Source organism: Pezoporus wallicus, unplaced genomic scaffold, assembly GCF_028554395.1.
Source record: "Pezoporus wallicus isolate ANWC-B61680 ecotype Strahan unplaced genomic scaffold, APGP_CSIRO_Pwel_v1 contig_13399, whole genome shotgun sequence".
NCBI lineage: Eukaryota > Metazoa > Chordata > Aves > Psittaciformes > Psittacidae > Pezoporus > Pezoporus wallicus.
The window spans coordinates 127,331-142,419 of record NW_026639844.1 but is presented as its reverse complement, the minus strand read 5'-3'; the positions used below and the strand labels follow the sequence as shown (position 1 = coordinate 142,419).

At 41.9% G+C, this 15,089-nt stretch overlaps 1 protein-coding gene across 1 annotated transcript in view; it reads left to right on the top strand.

The window, feature by feature from the left end:
• RTEL1 (regulator of telomere elongation helicase 1) overlaps positions 1–15,089 on the top strand; it is a 37,273-nt gene that overhangs the window by 7,986 nt on the left and 14,198 nt on the right. The window contains exons 14-25 of the mRNA XM_057416545.1: positions 381–436; positions 3,113–3,187; positions 3,938–4,016; positions 7,327–7,459; positions 7,608–7,721; positions 9,468–9,508; positions 10,293–10,378; positions 10,653–10,730; positions 11,359–11,436; positions 12,645–12,788; positions 13,598–13,713; positions 14,586–14,709. Coding sequence (XP_057272528.1) covers positions 381–436; positions 3,113–3,187; positions 3,938–4,016; positions 7,327–7,459; positions 7,608–7,721; positions 9,468–9,508; positions 10,293–10,378; positions 10,653–10,730; positions 11,359–11,436; positions 12,645–12,788; positions 13,598–13,713; positions 14,586–14,709 — 1,124 coding nt within the window. The remainder of the gene's footprint in view (positions 1–380; positions 437–3,112; positions 3,188–3,937; positions 4,017–7,326; positions 7,460–7,607; positions 7,722–9,467; positions 9,509–10,292; positions 10,379–10,652; positions 10,731–11,358; positions 11,437–12,644; positions 12,789–13,597; positions 13,714–14,585; positions 14,710–15,089) is intronic.

Genomic DNA, 15,089 nt, shown 5'->3' with positions numbered 1-15,089 from the left:
GGCTCTCTGTAAGTAGTCAGTTTTCTATTTCAGTGAGGCTACTGTTAGTTGTGTGAGCTTTTGGAAAAGTAACTTCACAGTTCAAGTGTGCTTATCTCTCTTTTCTTTAGCTGCTTTCCAGTTCTACTGTAGAAGAGTCTTTAAGTGTATGTAATTGTCTTGGTGACAGCTTCCCAACGCATCAGAGGCATGCAGCTGCCTTTGGAATGCCACTTTTAACATTTCTCATTGAATAATGATGGAAAACATGAAAGAATTTACTTGTTTCAGCTAATATTTTCAAGTCATTGTATTCAGTGTTGTGCTGCTCAGATGAGGGATGGATATATACAAATGGATGTAGGTGTGTGTTGTAAAAGTAATTGTGTTATTCTCTCTAGGCCCTGGGATATTTGTCAATACATCTGGATTGCATAAACTCTTGGGTATTATCCAGGTAAATCATTAATGCTGCTTCTGTATGCACCTGAAGGATGGAAGAATTGGTTTAAAAAGTATGGAAAGACACTGGATCTGTTTTGTTTTTGACTGTATGTACACTTGTGCAGTGATGGAAGCCGGTGGGGTTTTGAGGAGAAAGCTGCTGCTTGATGGGATGTTCTGCTTTGCTTTTACCCAGGTTGTTTTACAGTTCTGATGCCCCTTTTGGAGATGCTCGATTTAAACTTGTCTGCTTGTAACCTCCACAAGGTGGAGCTGGGTTATGGAGCTGTTCACTTCCTAACAGCAACGTTTGAGAATACGAGAGCGGGTGAAATAACAGGATTGGCCAAAGGGAAAAAAACCCAAACAGAATATCATTTACATGTATTTTATTCATTTAATTATTAAATAAGGAATGTGTAAACCAAGAATCTTTAGTGCCACAGGAACTAATGGCCACTTATGGCTATCCTCATGGTGCTGCCAGTCCTCTCCCTGGTCTGCATTTACCAAGCATTGATTATGGAAATACTTGGGCCCCATAAAATGAGAAGGTACAATGGCCCAGCGGCATGAAATGCCCTCTGAAGCTGACTAAAGCTCTTAAGATTCTTGAGTAAGCCTCAGAAAGGCAGTGAGGTTTGGACAGCTTAAAGTTCAAGCAAAAGAGCATCTCAGCTGTAGTGTCACATACTGGAAAACTTGCTGGCCCTTGGGATTAAACTCACTATTCCCAGAATCTGCTGATTACAGAGCATCATCTTGGCCTCAGTTACTGGGTGTCAGATTGAATTAGACCTTTTCCTGACGTTGAACGAGACCTTCCCAAATACTTGTGGGTGTTTTTTGGATCAAAAAGATCTCTTTTCCCCCCTCCAGCTTTAGGAAGTGGGTGATAATATGGATAACATTTTAATTTGTGTTAACCATTGCTTTTCTGTCTTTGATTATTTTTTTTTTAATTAAAATTAATCATTTAGGAACTGATGCAAGAAATTCCATGGCGTTAAAGTCTGGGATTCCTATAAAATAAAGTCTGTCTTGGCTGGCAATGTTCAGTCTCTCTGTAGAGTGCTCCGATTTCATTCTCCTCGCTGGTAGCCTGTCTAATGGATCAGCTGCCTGCCTCTTTCAGAGATCCTTGATGACATAGATATTTCTTCTGGAATACATGCTGCTTGCAAATGTAATCTGTGCTTCTAGGAAGCACTGGAATGTGAAAAGGTGAAAAACAGTGGACCCACAGGCAGGAGGAGAGTAAAATCTATTTAAGAGGAAAAATGAGGAAGAACATAGCAATTCACTTCATCTGAAAAGCATCCAGCCCTGCATTTGGCAGCAGTAGCTGAACTCTTTCCCTCCTCAATGTTCTTGCTCATTTCAGTTGTTCAGTATAATTCTTTTTCATCTAAGGATTTACTTGCTGTCTTAGCTTGGTTGTGAATCTTTGTCTAGGGTTGGAATTGAATAGAAAAGAATAATCTTCAGCTTTTAAAATGGGTTAAATGCCAAGACTTAATAATGGAAACAAGCTGGTTATAAATTAATATTGTTTTCTTCCTTTAGAAGACCCCTTATAAAAATATCCTCATATACCCTCTCTCTGGCTATTTTTCAGACATTAATATTCCAGTATCTGAAGGGGGCCTATAGGGGTGCTGGGGAGGGATTCTTCATTAGGGACTGTAGTGACAGGACAAGGGGTAACAGGTTCAGACTTAAAGGGGCAGATTAGATTGCATATAAGGAGGAAATTCTTTCCTGTGAGGGTGCTGAGGCACTGGAATGGGTTGCCCAGGGAGGTTGTGAATGCTCCATCCCTGGCAGTGTTCAAGGCCAGGTTGGACGAGGCCTTGGGTGAGATGGTTTAGTGTGAGGTGTCCCTGCCCATGGCAGGGGGCTTGGAACTGGATGATCTTTAAGGTCCTTTCCAACCCTAACTATTCTATGATTCTATTATAACAGGAATTGTATTTTGATGGGTGGAGAACATCTTTCTTGCTGCACCCAGCTGATACTCTTCTGAGCTTAGCTAGTTCCTTTTAAAAGTCTGAAGAAATCTTGTTTAGAAACATTATCAGGAGTTATAAATACTTGAGAAGCACAGCTGTTTTCATTGAAGTGGCTCTGGAAGGCCAAGCCTGTAAAAGAGCGTCACCCTTCATCATAAGGCATCACATACAGGAAAGGGCAAGAAGCGAAACTCTGAAGAGTTGATAGAAACTTTTAATTTGACAGCTGAGCAGCTAGATATGATTGTAACTTTATCAGTTTATTTTCTAAGGAAAGCATTGTTATTTTAGTGTGTCATGCCTGAAACTTGAGGGATATTGAGAAAGTTCTTTTACAATCGGGTGTGACTGCGATCTCACGAATGCGTAGTTTGTGTTTAACCACAGCCAGAAGTCAGAAAGAGCATGAAGAATGTCATCTGTGTAGTTTGAATGTATCGAGATACTGGCTTGTGTTTGTTGGAACAATGAGAAAGCCATGTGGTTAGCAGGAATTGCATGTAAAGATGTATTCATGCAAGATTCTGTGTCTTTATTTAATAGGAGGAGCAAGGAGATCTAGTTGAGGTTATTCCAGTAGTAACTTTTCTGGAGATGCTTCTCAGTGCAAAGCTGTGTTAGGGGCTTTGCTGGAAACAGTTATTAAATCTTTCCATTTGCTTCCATCCATTTCCCAGACTGTATTCACCATTGATGCTTCAGAAGGTGCAACAGATTTCGGGCTGCATCAGTCGATATCGAAATATTATAAGGTATGGGATGCTTTGTGTTTGACGGCCTCCTTTCCTGGCATTTAATGCCTGTGCTTAGTGCTTCCAGGGCTCTCCGTGTGGTTAGCTGAGATTCCAAGGATAAAAGGGAGCTTCTTTTTAAAGAAACTCCAAAATGAAGTTGGCAAACTGCAGCAAACGTGAATCACTGAAAAACTTTGATACTGCGTACCCTGCAAGAGTTGGTGTGTTCTTCCAGTAACCTCTTATCTTGACTTTAGCCTGTTACCAAGCACATGCAGCAGATCCACTAAACCTCCCCCAACCAGTCCTTTAAATTAGAGTTTGAGACCTATAGGCTGTGATATAAAGAGCTTTAGGAAAAGATCTATTTTAGATAAATGGCAACGTTCGTGTTAAGTCCAAGACACTATTTCTGCTGCCCAGTGAAGCGGGTCTTTCTAACACAACAGTACATCTTTTTTTCCCTAGTCTGGGTGTTTTATTCTGGTGGACAATACCCAAAGAATTGGTTTCTTTGCTTAGGGCAGCCCATGAAAAGCTGCTTCCATAAACTGACTCAGAATAGCTGGTTGAATTGCCTTGTTAGATATGTTATGAAAGACTGGAAACAAAATAGGAAAGACAGGCAGGAAATAACACAGCCTTTTTAACACTATGAAAATGACTAATTATGTTACTGTTGTTAACACGGGCAAGCTGTTTTGAGGGATGAAGTGCTGCTTAATTTCTGTTGCCACCTCCAGAAATGCTTCTGTTCTTTTTGCTCAGGTGCATATTCACCTGGATGACAGTAATCAGAAGAAGCAGCAAAGGACAGATCTCTGGAATTCATCCTCTGCAAGAAAAGGTATGGGACTCGGTCTTGGGGAGGCTCAATCAAAAGCTGGGTTGCAAACTACTCGGCTGCTCCTTTCTGATTCAAATAAGAGCAAACAACTGAAGACATCTGCATCTTCATTACTTCACATCTGTGAACAGGGAGGTCCTCATTGCAGGATTCTGAGTGAGACACCACTTGTGTTATCTGAAATGTTAGAAACTACTGAGAAATAAAGGGCTGAACAATAACTCAGTGAAGGCACGCTCCAGATCTGTCTATATGTAAAAGAAGCTATTAAAAACCCAAATAGCACAGTAGTGTTCCTACTCATAGAGCTGGAAAGTCTTAACCGTGTGATTAGTATGCCTTGTTGCCATGGTCCAAGTTAAAACCATCTGTAGATATGGGACTGGGAGAGATTTTGGTTTTTCCTCCACTTAGTTAGCAGAGAACCAATGGGTGGTTTGGTTGTAGGGGCTTTTTTTGGGCGTATTCTGCAAGATGCAGAGACTTGGAGCATCAGTGTTACCCTAGAGATCTCTTTCTCCAGAACAGGGTAGGTTTTTAAGGCTTTGAGACTTTATGTTTGAGGAATTCTAGGGTTGTTTGAGGGTGTTCCTCTGCAGGTTTATGTTTCCAAGCACAGTTTCTAGTGCAGTGATTCCAGTGAAAGAAAATTGCCTCCATTAGGGAATGGTTGCTTGGGTTGGAGTAGAGAAAATATTCAGACCAGCCCAAGAATGGGAAATCCCCTTCAGGATTGACACTGAGGTTCATGGAACGTTCTGTTACTGTCATACCAGCTAAATTTACCTGTGCAGCTGTGATGTGTTCAGCACAAACTCAGTGTTGCTAAGGCTGTAATTGCCTAAATAGCGGAGGAGTTATACTTGGTTGGCTCATTCTGAAGCTCCCTAAGGAAGACTCGTGATGAGCCAGAGAAATAACGTTTCAGAACATGAATTCTTAGCCAGAAAAATGCCAAGTCAGGTAATACCCTGCAGGCACTGTTAACCTCCTCTGAGATATGATCTCTTTTTGTGCAACTCCCTAAGTTCTTCAGAGCATGTTGTCACTTCTTGATGGTTTCAGTCTCAATTATACTTCTATATAGTATGTATATATATCTCTATATATAGTGTGTATATATATCTATATAGTGTATATATATCTATACATATTGTGTGTATATATATCTATATAGCATGTGTGTATATATATATCTTCAGCTGAGATTTGTCCCTCCCCTTGACTCTGTCCTCCCATCTATTTTGTTCCTTATGCTCTGCAGAACTTAGTATCTGGGACTACCTCAGTATCACCGTGCTTCAAAACAACATATTTAGGATTAAAACTTGGCTCCTGAATCAAAGGCTTGTCCTAAGGCTCCTGTAAGGCAGCACTGAGCTTGGCTTTGTTTGGCTCCAAGACTCCTTCTTTCTGATGCTTTTGGAATAAGTACAGTTAGGGGGAAAACAAACCCCTTTCTGATTAGAGAAGACAGATGCAGATCCCTTAAGCCCTCTTAGGAGAGTACTCTCCAAGGATCTTTGTAATTACCTTGCCACATAACTATCTACTTAATTACTCAGTTAAATGCTCTTGAGAATGTAAATATGTGGTTCATGGAAGTCCTTTTCTTAAGGACAGAAGTAACACTTTTTGGAGAATGAATTTCCATGAATTTAGTGGGCTGGCACCTAATGTCCCCTGAAGTGTTCCCCCAGAGACCTGTGCTGCTTGGGACTCTGCCAGTATTGTTTTAGTGAGATACTGCTCAATTGGAGTTAGAAGTCACAGGAATAAATCGAAGTAGGTTTTGTTAAACATGTGCAGGAGGAGGCTGATGGAAACACTTTGGGTTTATTGCATGATTTGGGGGATGTAGACACAAACTCAACACAAAGCAGACACAGGATTCTTTGGGGATTTAGTAGACACATACCAATATATTCCCTGCTCAAATAAAACCAGTATTTAGAAGTCCTCATGCAACAGACGTATGTTGAGGCTTGAGCTGTGCCCAAACCTAGTGGAGGCTGGACCAAACTGAGCAAGCCTCCAGTTCCCTGTAGAGGCATAGCAGATTGTATGGAAATAGTGCAAACCTTTCAGGAATGGCTGTTTCCAAAGGGCTTTATGGAAATTACTCACTCAAGCATCATTCTGTACAGATGCTGAGATTTCTTAGGCTCCTGACATAAGCGACTTTGCTCCTGTGTGTAGACACTGGCCTGTTCATCCACAGATGCTAACTAAGCTGCACCGATTCTCAGTGTGAATTAAAGATGCAGGTTCTGCCAAATTGTGGAATGTGATTTTTTTTTTTTTTTTGTCTACAATCCAGACACCATCTGGATGGATTTGCCCACATGAGATGAAAGATAAAACTTTAGCTAAAGATAAGTTCTCTTGTAATTCTAAGCAGTGACTCACTGGGCACATGTTAGTGGGGATTTCCTGAAGCTGCCAGCTCCTTTTGGAAAGCCAATCTTGTAATGAAGGGTGGGCACATAAAAGACATGTACATGATGCATATATATATTTGTTACTGAAACTAATTGTGCAAAACAGAATCGGAGCCAAAAGCTATAGTTTTGTTTGTCTGATCTTGTCAGCATAGATGATTGTTGCATTGACTGTCTCTGTTTTCAGCAGCACCAACAGTGGTATGACTATAAGCTGAACAGTGACAGAAGGGCTGGTGTGATATATCCATTTTTCTTTGTCCTCTCTGTTGATAATTCATAGCATGCCAGGCGGTGTTGCACATCTATATCCATACCACATAAAAGATTTGAGCAGGAGTTCAAAGGTTTGGAAGTTGACTATGGAGAAAATAGAATGTTTAGGTGAAAGGCTGTTGGAAATTCCTAATGGAGAAGGGGTTCTTTTCAAGCAAGAGCAGGAGTAGAGATATTTTACCAACTTCAGTCATTTGTCCTTCATCCCAGTATTCTACAGTTCTTCTACCATGCTTCCACTTATCCTTGCCAGCAGGAAGTGAATCGGTGGATGGAGGACCGAGTAGTTTTGTCTGCTCAACCTGCCTGTAACAATGAGATGTGATGCTCTGTCTTTAACCACCCTCTGATTAAAAGTATAATCTGTTTAAGGTGTGATGCAGCAATGACCTTTAAAACCTGTATTTTGAATGGGCATAACAATAAAATCTGGGATGGACCAAAGCAGAACATACCATGTGTCTGGAACTTTACGTTCAGCTGCTGGCCAGCTTGCTTTCAGGAGTTCAGATGGAATGTGCTATTTGAGTGTCAAATTCTAATTTTACCACTAACAGACTTGCTTCTTGGTGTTTTCTCTTTGTTTGATACAGAAAAGACCTTAAGCTACTGGTGTTTCAGCCCTGGATACAGCATGCATGAGCTTGTTCGGCAAGGAGTCAGGACAATTATCCTTACTAGTGGGACACTCTCCCCCCTCTCATCATTTACAATGGAAATGCAGATGTAAGTACCTAGATGTGGGAACAGGTAAGGCACAATCTGCTCTCATGATTTTAGATTTTATACCTGAATCTGTGAGTGTTTGGGGCTGGCAACCAGGAGGGGATCACATAATGAGTATGTCTGGGATCTCACTTTCCTGTTTCTTTAGCCCTTTTCCCGTTCGCTTGGAGAATCCTCATGTTATTGATAAACACCAGCTCTGGGTTGGGATCATTTCTAAGGGACCTGATGGCACTGTGCTGACTTCTACCTATGAAAGAAGGTAATGAACTTCCATGTGGAATTCTGGTTTGAAGTCTTGTGTTCTGACACTGTGCGTCCTGCTTACAGGAGGATGCTCTGCGTTCTGCTTACAGGAGGATGCTCCTGAAATAAGTGGTCTCTGTAGTTCTTTACCTGGATAACCACTGTGCTCAGTAACACCACCCTTTAACTACTAGTGTTAAAACTGAGAGCTGGAGGGCTGGAAGAGATTAAATGCCAGAGCACTGAGTTGCACTCAAGTCCTTATTGACTAGCCTCTCTTTTACCTCTGCATTGCCTTCTTAAGGAAAACATATCCACATGTTTGTCAACAAGCTTTTCATCTTCATTTTTCTTGCTTTTCTCTAGTATTTCATCATTTTGCCTGTGCCTTTCTGGTCTTTGGTACATCTGGTGCCAGCAGAGAAGGCCAAACTCACTTCATTGTGTATTGACTTCATTGCGCAATGCGATGATCTCATTGGTACCTCTGCATACAGTTTTAGGAGGCAGTTTCAGGCTTTGATGCACTTGTCAGGAGGCTCTGTGCGTGCCAGTTCTCTGCAGTTACTAAAGAGAGGCATCCCACGGATGCTAGAACCGTGTTTGGGAATGCGATCCCTCTGTAGTGTTTTGAAATGAGAATCAGTTCTTTGTGTCTGGTACACATGTTCTCCCATTTAGCTTTCTTCACGTCATTCTTCAATCTCTCTCCATTTCAACATCAGAGAGAAAACGCTGGCTGAGAATTCCATGACTTAGCCTGCTGCAGGCCTGCCTTACTCATTTTTAGGAATACAGGAAAATAGATCTCCAAGAGCTTTTACTGAGGAAAAAAAACACCAAATCAGGAGGAATGGCATATGTTCCACAGAACTGGAAAAGGACTCGGCAATTGTAGTGGATTTTACACAGAATAAGCCCTCTGGAAACCCCTCAGACTGTGTTTTTCACTTACAGAAGCTTCATGTGCTGTTTCAGTGTATTTCATTGAAGATGCTGTCTATTGAAGGGAGAAGGTTGGGGATCCCCCTCCTGAGGCCTGGAGCACCTGCTTTTTTGCAGGAAGGGAATTCCCAGTGGGTGCTGTTTTGACAGTGTCTGTATGGTGATGCTGGTATTTTTAGGGCTTATAAAAGTAAATGCCTTTGGGTTTATCCCTGCATATATAAGTTTCCAGGGAAAACAGTACCCAGACCTACAAGGCACAAGAAAGAAAGAACCATAAAGGCATGAGAGCCCAGGTGAGATGTCAGTCAGGGCTGGAAGGCACAGAAATATTCCTCATTGCAGGGCAGTGCTTTTTCAGTCAACCTAACAGTGATTTGCATTATGCCCCAGGTAAGTAATAACCATAATAACCAGATAGTAACCTGACAGCTTCACCACACCTGATTCATCAATAGTTCATTTAAACAGTTGTAGTGTAAGTTGGCAGCATCTCCAGACTCTGGCAGGCAGAGCCTTTAATTGTTAGTATTAATCCTAGAGCTCAGATGCTGCCCATTTCTATTTATTATGCTTTGATACTCCCAAAATTCAGGTCATCTGCAGTGCTAATAAGAATATTTAATAGTTATGTGTAGTCAAGGTTTTACAAGTTTTGTGTCCTTCCTGTGGGTGCTTGCTGCAGGAAGGAGAGCAGTTTTAAGCATGGCTATGCTGTGTGAGATGAATATCACGTGTGAAATACATATAATGTGTCAATATGTGTGAAGTACCTAGACAAGGAAGTACATTTATGCTACTTGATTTTTCCTCATAGGTTTTCAGAGGATTATTTATCTTCTCTGGGGAAAACAGTTGGTAAGTGAAGCGTGTGGATGTCAAATGGGTTGTTGCATGGCATTTTTATAAGAGTCCCAGAAGGAGAAATACTAAGGCAGAGAAAGGTAAAGGATTGCTTTGTGTTATCTAACTGCTCTCTGGTTCTGTGTGCTGCTGTTTGCCCAGGCAGCTGGCTGCTGTCATTGTAAATGTGTCTGCATCCTAGGTTTAATGTTTCCAACTTGGGAGTTGTTTTATTGTCAGGTGTTTCCGTTTGGGTCAGAAATGTGGTCCCTAAACACGGTCAGAAGGTGGCGCAGATGCACGGCGATGATGCAGCCGAGCATCCTTTGCGAGGGCAATTGAGCATCAGAAGTCTGTGTAGTTTCTTGTGGTGCTTTTAAAGGTGCTGTGTCAAGCCTGCCCTAAGTCTGCCTAGAAAAGTGTATTCTATGTGACCAGGAAACTCTTGAAAGCAGTCTTGTGGTACCTCATCATTGCTTTGAACGTTCAGACTGCAGGGAAGAAAATGATCTAAAACTAGGCCCTGCTGTCACAAGGGACACCGTGGCAGATGATGTAGTGTTTGGTGTAGCTCACATCTTTTATCCTGTTAACACTATGCTTTAGAAAGCTAGTTAGGCATCTGTATTAAGGTTTATACCTTCATGACAAGATTATTGAACTGATTTTATGAATGTAAAGCAACTTCTAATACATGAATATTGGTGTTAAGAAAGTAGGAGAGATTTTGGAAGGAGCCATGCTGTTACTTTGCCTCTGCAGTCTTCCCTCAGCTACTCATTTATCCATCTCTCTGCAGGTAACTTGGTGCGAGTTGTGCCAGATGGACTGTTGGTGTTCTTTTCGTCGTACCCTGTCATGGATAAAAGCCTGGAATATTGGAGAGTATGCTCATTGCTCTGCCTTTATTAGGTGTTTGGTTACGTAGATCAGACAGTTTGTCCTTATGCTGCCTAACCATGCTCATTAAAAGTTCTTTGTTAATAAGTTAATTATAAAATCTGGTAATTAAAAGCCCAGGTCAGGCTTCTTTTATTTTGATCACACTATATTGAAGTGCAGTGTTGCAGGAACCAAACCCAAAAGGATCTTAATACATTGTCTCCTCTGGTACGTGCTTACATGGCTGTTTCTGATGTGTTCATCATCTGTTTATCAGGAGCATGATTTTGCTAGCAGAATAGAAGAAGTGAAGGCAATGTTTGTGGAGCCCAGGAACAAAGGAAGCTTTTCAGAGGTGGGTTATTTGCATTACATACCTGTAACGCTTTCAGAAACGTTTTATGTTCAAATGCCTTCCCCGAGGTGTGTTTGGGTTTGAAACCCAAATTACATCCTGGGATAAAATTGATTTTAGGACAAATTGTTACCCTAGGATAACTATAACTAAAAAACTAGGATCCTGGAGTCACTTCACCAGTCAGCATCTCTTAATGTCCTGCAGGACGTTTCCTCCCAGCTTGTTGTGCTTTAGATGCTAAGGAGCTGAGCAGTGTCATCTTCTTTATTTATAGGCATTCTGTTTGCTTCTTAGAGTAAGTGATATCCTTGGATCGCTTTCCCAGTTTGCTGGTTTCCTCAGGGATCTGCAGAACCACACAACAGTCTGTGTTTCACCTTCTTCTCAGAAGCATCTGACATGAATCTTCTATGCTTACCCAGATGTGTTCTAGGCTTCACAGTGATGGTTTTGCTGAGCAAGTGGCTTCTCACACTTGTAACTAATAAAAGTAAAGAAAATGATACTAAGCCAAATTCATCTCATTTTACATCTGTGTACAAGTCAAAATTAGGTAATACCAGCTTTCTACTTGCTCAAAGGGTAATAACATTCCTGCTCTTGCTTAAACTTGTTTACCTTTTAGGTAATAGATGCCTACTATAATAGAGTTGTCTGTCCCAAGTCCAATGGGGCTGCCTTTCTGGCAGTATGTCGGGGGAAGGTAACGTAACTGAGAACTTGTTTCATCTGAGTTCGGATTGTATAGTTGATGGGGAAAAGATCATACGGATTTCAGTACATTCCTATGACTTGACTGTAATTACATGTGGGGAGATAAAACTAAGAGAAGTAGAATGCCCCGAAGCCTTTTCCAAATGATATCAAGTTTATATATGCCTCATTCATGTCTTTATTAAAGAAATATGTCTCGAGTTCCTTAAATGGGATGAGCATCATCGTACTTGCATTTCCTCTTGGCTGCTCACCGAGAGCTCAGCACATTAAATGGGAACAGCTGTCTGGGAGGAGAACTAGAGGAAACATTTGTAATGAAGCGTGTTAGAACAATGCTGCTGAAAACCAGAAATATTGCTTGGCTTTAGAACATTTACATGAACTGCAAGTCCATTTGGCTTTTCAGTTGCACTTTGCAGTGCTGATAAATGGGTTTATGATTAGCAGTGGGAATATTTGCAGAATCATAGATTACTCTTAAAGCCTTTGTGGTGCTGCTTACCAAGAGATTTCCTTTGAACCTTCCGTCCCAGCCTGCAAAGTGGCTGTCAGATCAGTGAAGGACAGACAGAGCTCTTTGTGGTGGGACTCTCAGCTGAGTATTCCCATCCTGCCAACAGCAGTGTATTACCCTGAGAGGAATCGGGTCTGTGGAGAGATCTTGCTTTGCAGTAATGGGCAGTTGAAGGGCATACTGTTTAGCTTGTTGAGGTCAAAGAGTTAATTGTATGACTACGAAGTTGGTGCTATTTGAGAAGATAAACCAGAAGAGCTGTGTTGTCAAAAGCTCTAAAACTCGCTCACTTCTTAACCAGACTTCTGAGACCTTTCCATTATTGCTTTGAAATGACTGTGTTCATTTTTCATGTCAGAAAAGGTTTTATCACGTTCTTATGTCTTGTTAGCAATTCAGGCTGTGGAAGGTTTAAATAGAGGTATTGATTGATACTTCAGATGTCTGAATACAGCTGTTCATTATTGTGTTGGCTGAGGGGATGCTTTGTCAGGGCCTCCTGGAGCAAAAGGAGGAGTTTAAAGGCTTGATATTAAAAGGAAAAAAATCTAGTTGAAACCAGGCAATCATATTCATACGCTATGCTTGTCTAGGGGTTAAATTTAATAGAGGGAAAAGCCTGAATTGCTCTGAAACATCACTTCAGATGCTGTTGATAACAGGAAGCACTGTCTCCTCAGGCCAGCGAGGGCTTGGACTTTGCAGACAGAAATGGCCGGGGAGTCATCATTACTGGGCTCCCATTTCCTCCGCGTATGGAGCCCAGGGTTGTTCTGAAGATGCAGTTTCTGGACGAGATGAGAAGACATGGGACGGGTTCACAGGTGATACTGGGCAGTGTTCCACTGCTGGCTGTTTGCAGCTTTGTGTCATTGTTTCTCCCTCTTGTCTGTGGATTTTGGCTTTTGTTACCCTCCCAGCCTTGTGGGACCTTGAATGTCACAAGGAGGTTGTCACAAATGCAGTCACTTTTAGTTAGATAATGTTAAGGGTTCTGAATTCTTTCTCCAGTGTCAATCAAATAGAGACTCAAAAACTGGTATAATTAAGGTTTCAGTCAAGCTCTTTGTACTATCTATCCATTTTTCTATGGGAATTGTTTGATCCAGAGAGAGTCGGCAGGAGGAGTTGCCTGTGCTGGCTGCTTTGGCCTTTTACAAGAGTATGTATGTTACAGGATGGGGGAATGGCTTGAACCTGCCAGAGGGGAGACTGAGATGAGCTCTGAGGCAGAAGCTCTTCCCTGTGAGGGTGCTGAGGCGCTGGCACAGGGTGCCCAGAGAAGCTGTGGCTGCCCCATCCCTGGCAGTGTTCAAGGCCAGGTTGGACACAGGGGCTTGGAGCAAGCTGCTCCAGTGGAAGGGGTCCCTGCCTGTGGCAGGGGTTGGAGCTGGAGGAGCTTTAAGGTCCTTTCAGCACAAACCACTCTGGGATTCTCTATTTGAGTTTTCTGTGCACTGCAAGTCGGGTGATGTTCAAGTCAACCTTGTTCTGGTTTTCCTAGGCTTCCAGAGATTTGTCAGTAGATTTTGTTGGCTGTGATTTATTATTTCTGTAGAAATAGTGACTGTACAGCTCATAGAGTACGTTTTACCTGGCAATTAATGTTAATTCTTCCTCCCACCTATTGCAGTATCTGTCTGGGCGGGAGTGGTACAACCAGCAAGCTTCCCGGGCTGTTAACCAGGCTATTGGCAGGGTCATCAGACATCGCCAGGACTATGGTGCTATCTTCCTCTGTGATGAAAGGTGAACCCTGGGCTCTAGAGCATAAACATACATCAACATCTTTATATCCCTGTATTTATCCTTTATCTTGTATGTAAATTGCTGATGTTACTGTTTGGAGCAGGCTGTGGTTTATAAGTAAGTCAATTATTTTGTATGACTGGCTATATACTGCACTACTTGAGGAAAGTAGCGAGATCCTGATCCTCTGCTCCCAAAATATCCTGGGTTTGGAGCTGCAGGAAGAGATGAATGGTATTAATGCAGAATAAACCCATTTATTGAAGTCCTGTTTGTAATGCTGCTGGAAATTATGGATAATAACTTACGGGTTTGCATTTTCTCTCTCTCTCACTTGAGAAGGCAGATGCAGTATTTTGTGAGGAGAAAAGATTGTATTACTGAAACTACATAATAGATTTTATAGTAATATTATATTGCATTTATATCCATTAATATCAATTAATATAGTAGGTATACAATAGGCAACAGGAGTTTAATTGGCTGCCTTCAGTGCTGAAGCTCAACTGGGGACAGTGGGCACACGGTTGGACAGGGCCTTGGGCAATCTAGTCTTGTGGAAGGTGTCTCTGCCTGTGGCAGGGGGTTGGAACTGGATGATCTTAAGGTCCTTTCCAGCCCTCACCATTCTATGATGCTATATTATAGAATCATTCTATGATCATAGAATGGTGAGGGCTAGACAGGACGTTAAGGTCTGAACAAATCCATTTTCTCGTGAGTGAGCTCATCACCCCATTGTATTCACTGCACTGTTTCAATCTGTTGTCTTGCTGCTCCTCCCTTGTCCTTTTGGACCCTGATCAAGCGTTTCTTTAATTCATTTAGGCCAACGTGGCAAACAGTTCTCCTCTTTTTCCAATCTTACGCAGGTTCACAACCGGTACTGTGAGATGCAAGCTGCCTTCGTGGGTCCGCCCCTACGTGAACGTCTATGACAACTTTGGACATGCAGTCAGAAGTGTCTCCATCTTCTACCGTGTTGCTCAAGAAGTTGTAAGTGTCTTAAGAAGAAAAACCCTCCATAAATTTTCTTGCTAGTGTTGGAAATGGGGAATACTGAGCCAGGTGAGGGATGCGATGGAGTAATTTGCCACTTCCAAACACTGGGAGGTTTATGGGAAAGAGATGCCTCATTTTCCTCCATGGGTGAGCTGGGACAGGATGTGCTGTCATGCTGGGCAACTCATTAGGCTAGCTCACAAAAATAACTTCCTTTCCCACTTCCTTCCAAACAGAGCTTTTATCAGATGGTGTGCAAATACTGGTACTGATGTTAGCATCAAAAAGCTTTCTGTCTCATGCACAGGGAGAGGGTGTATGTGTGGAAGAATCGTCAAACCCTTAAATTTAAATCAAAGCTGACCTGCATAGAG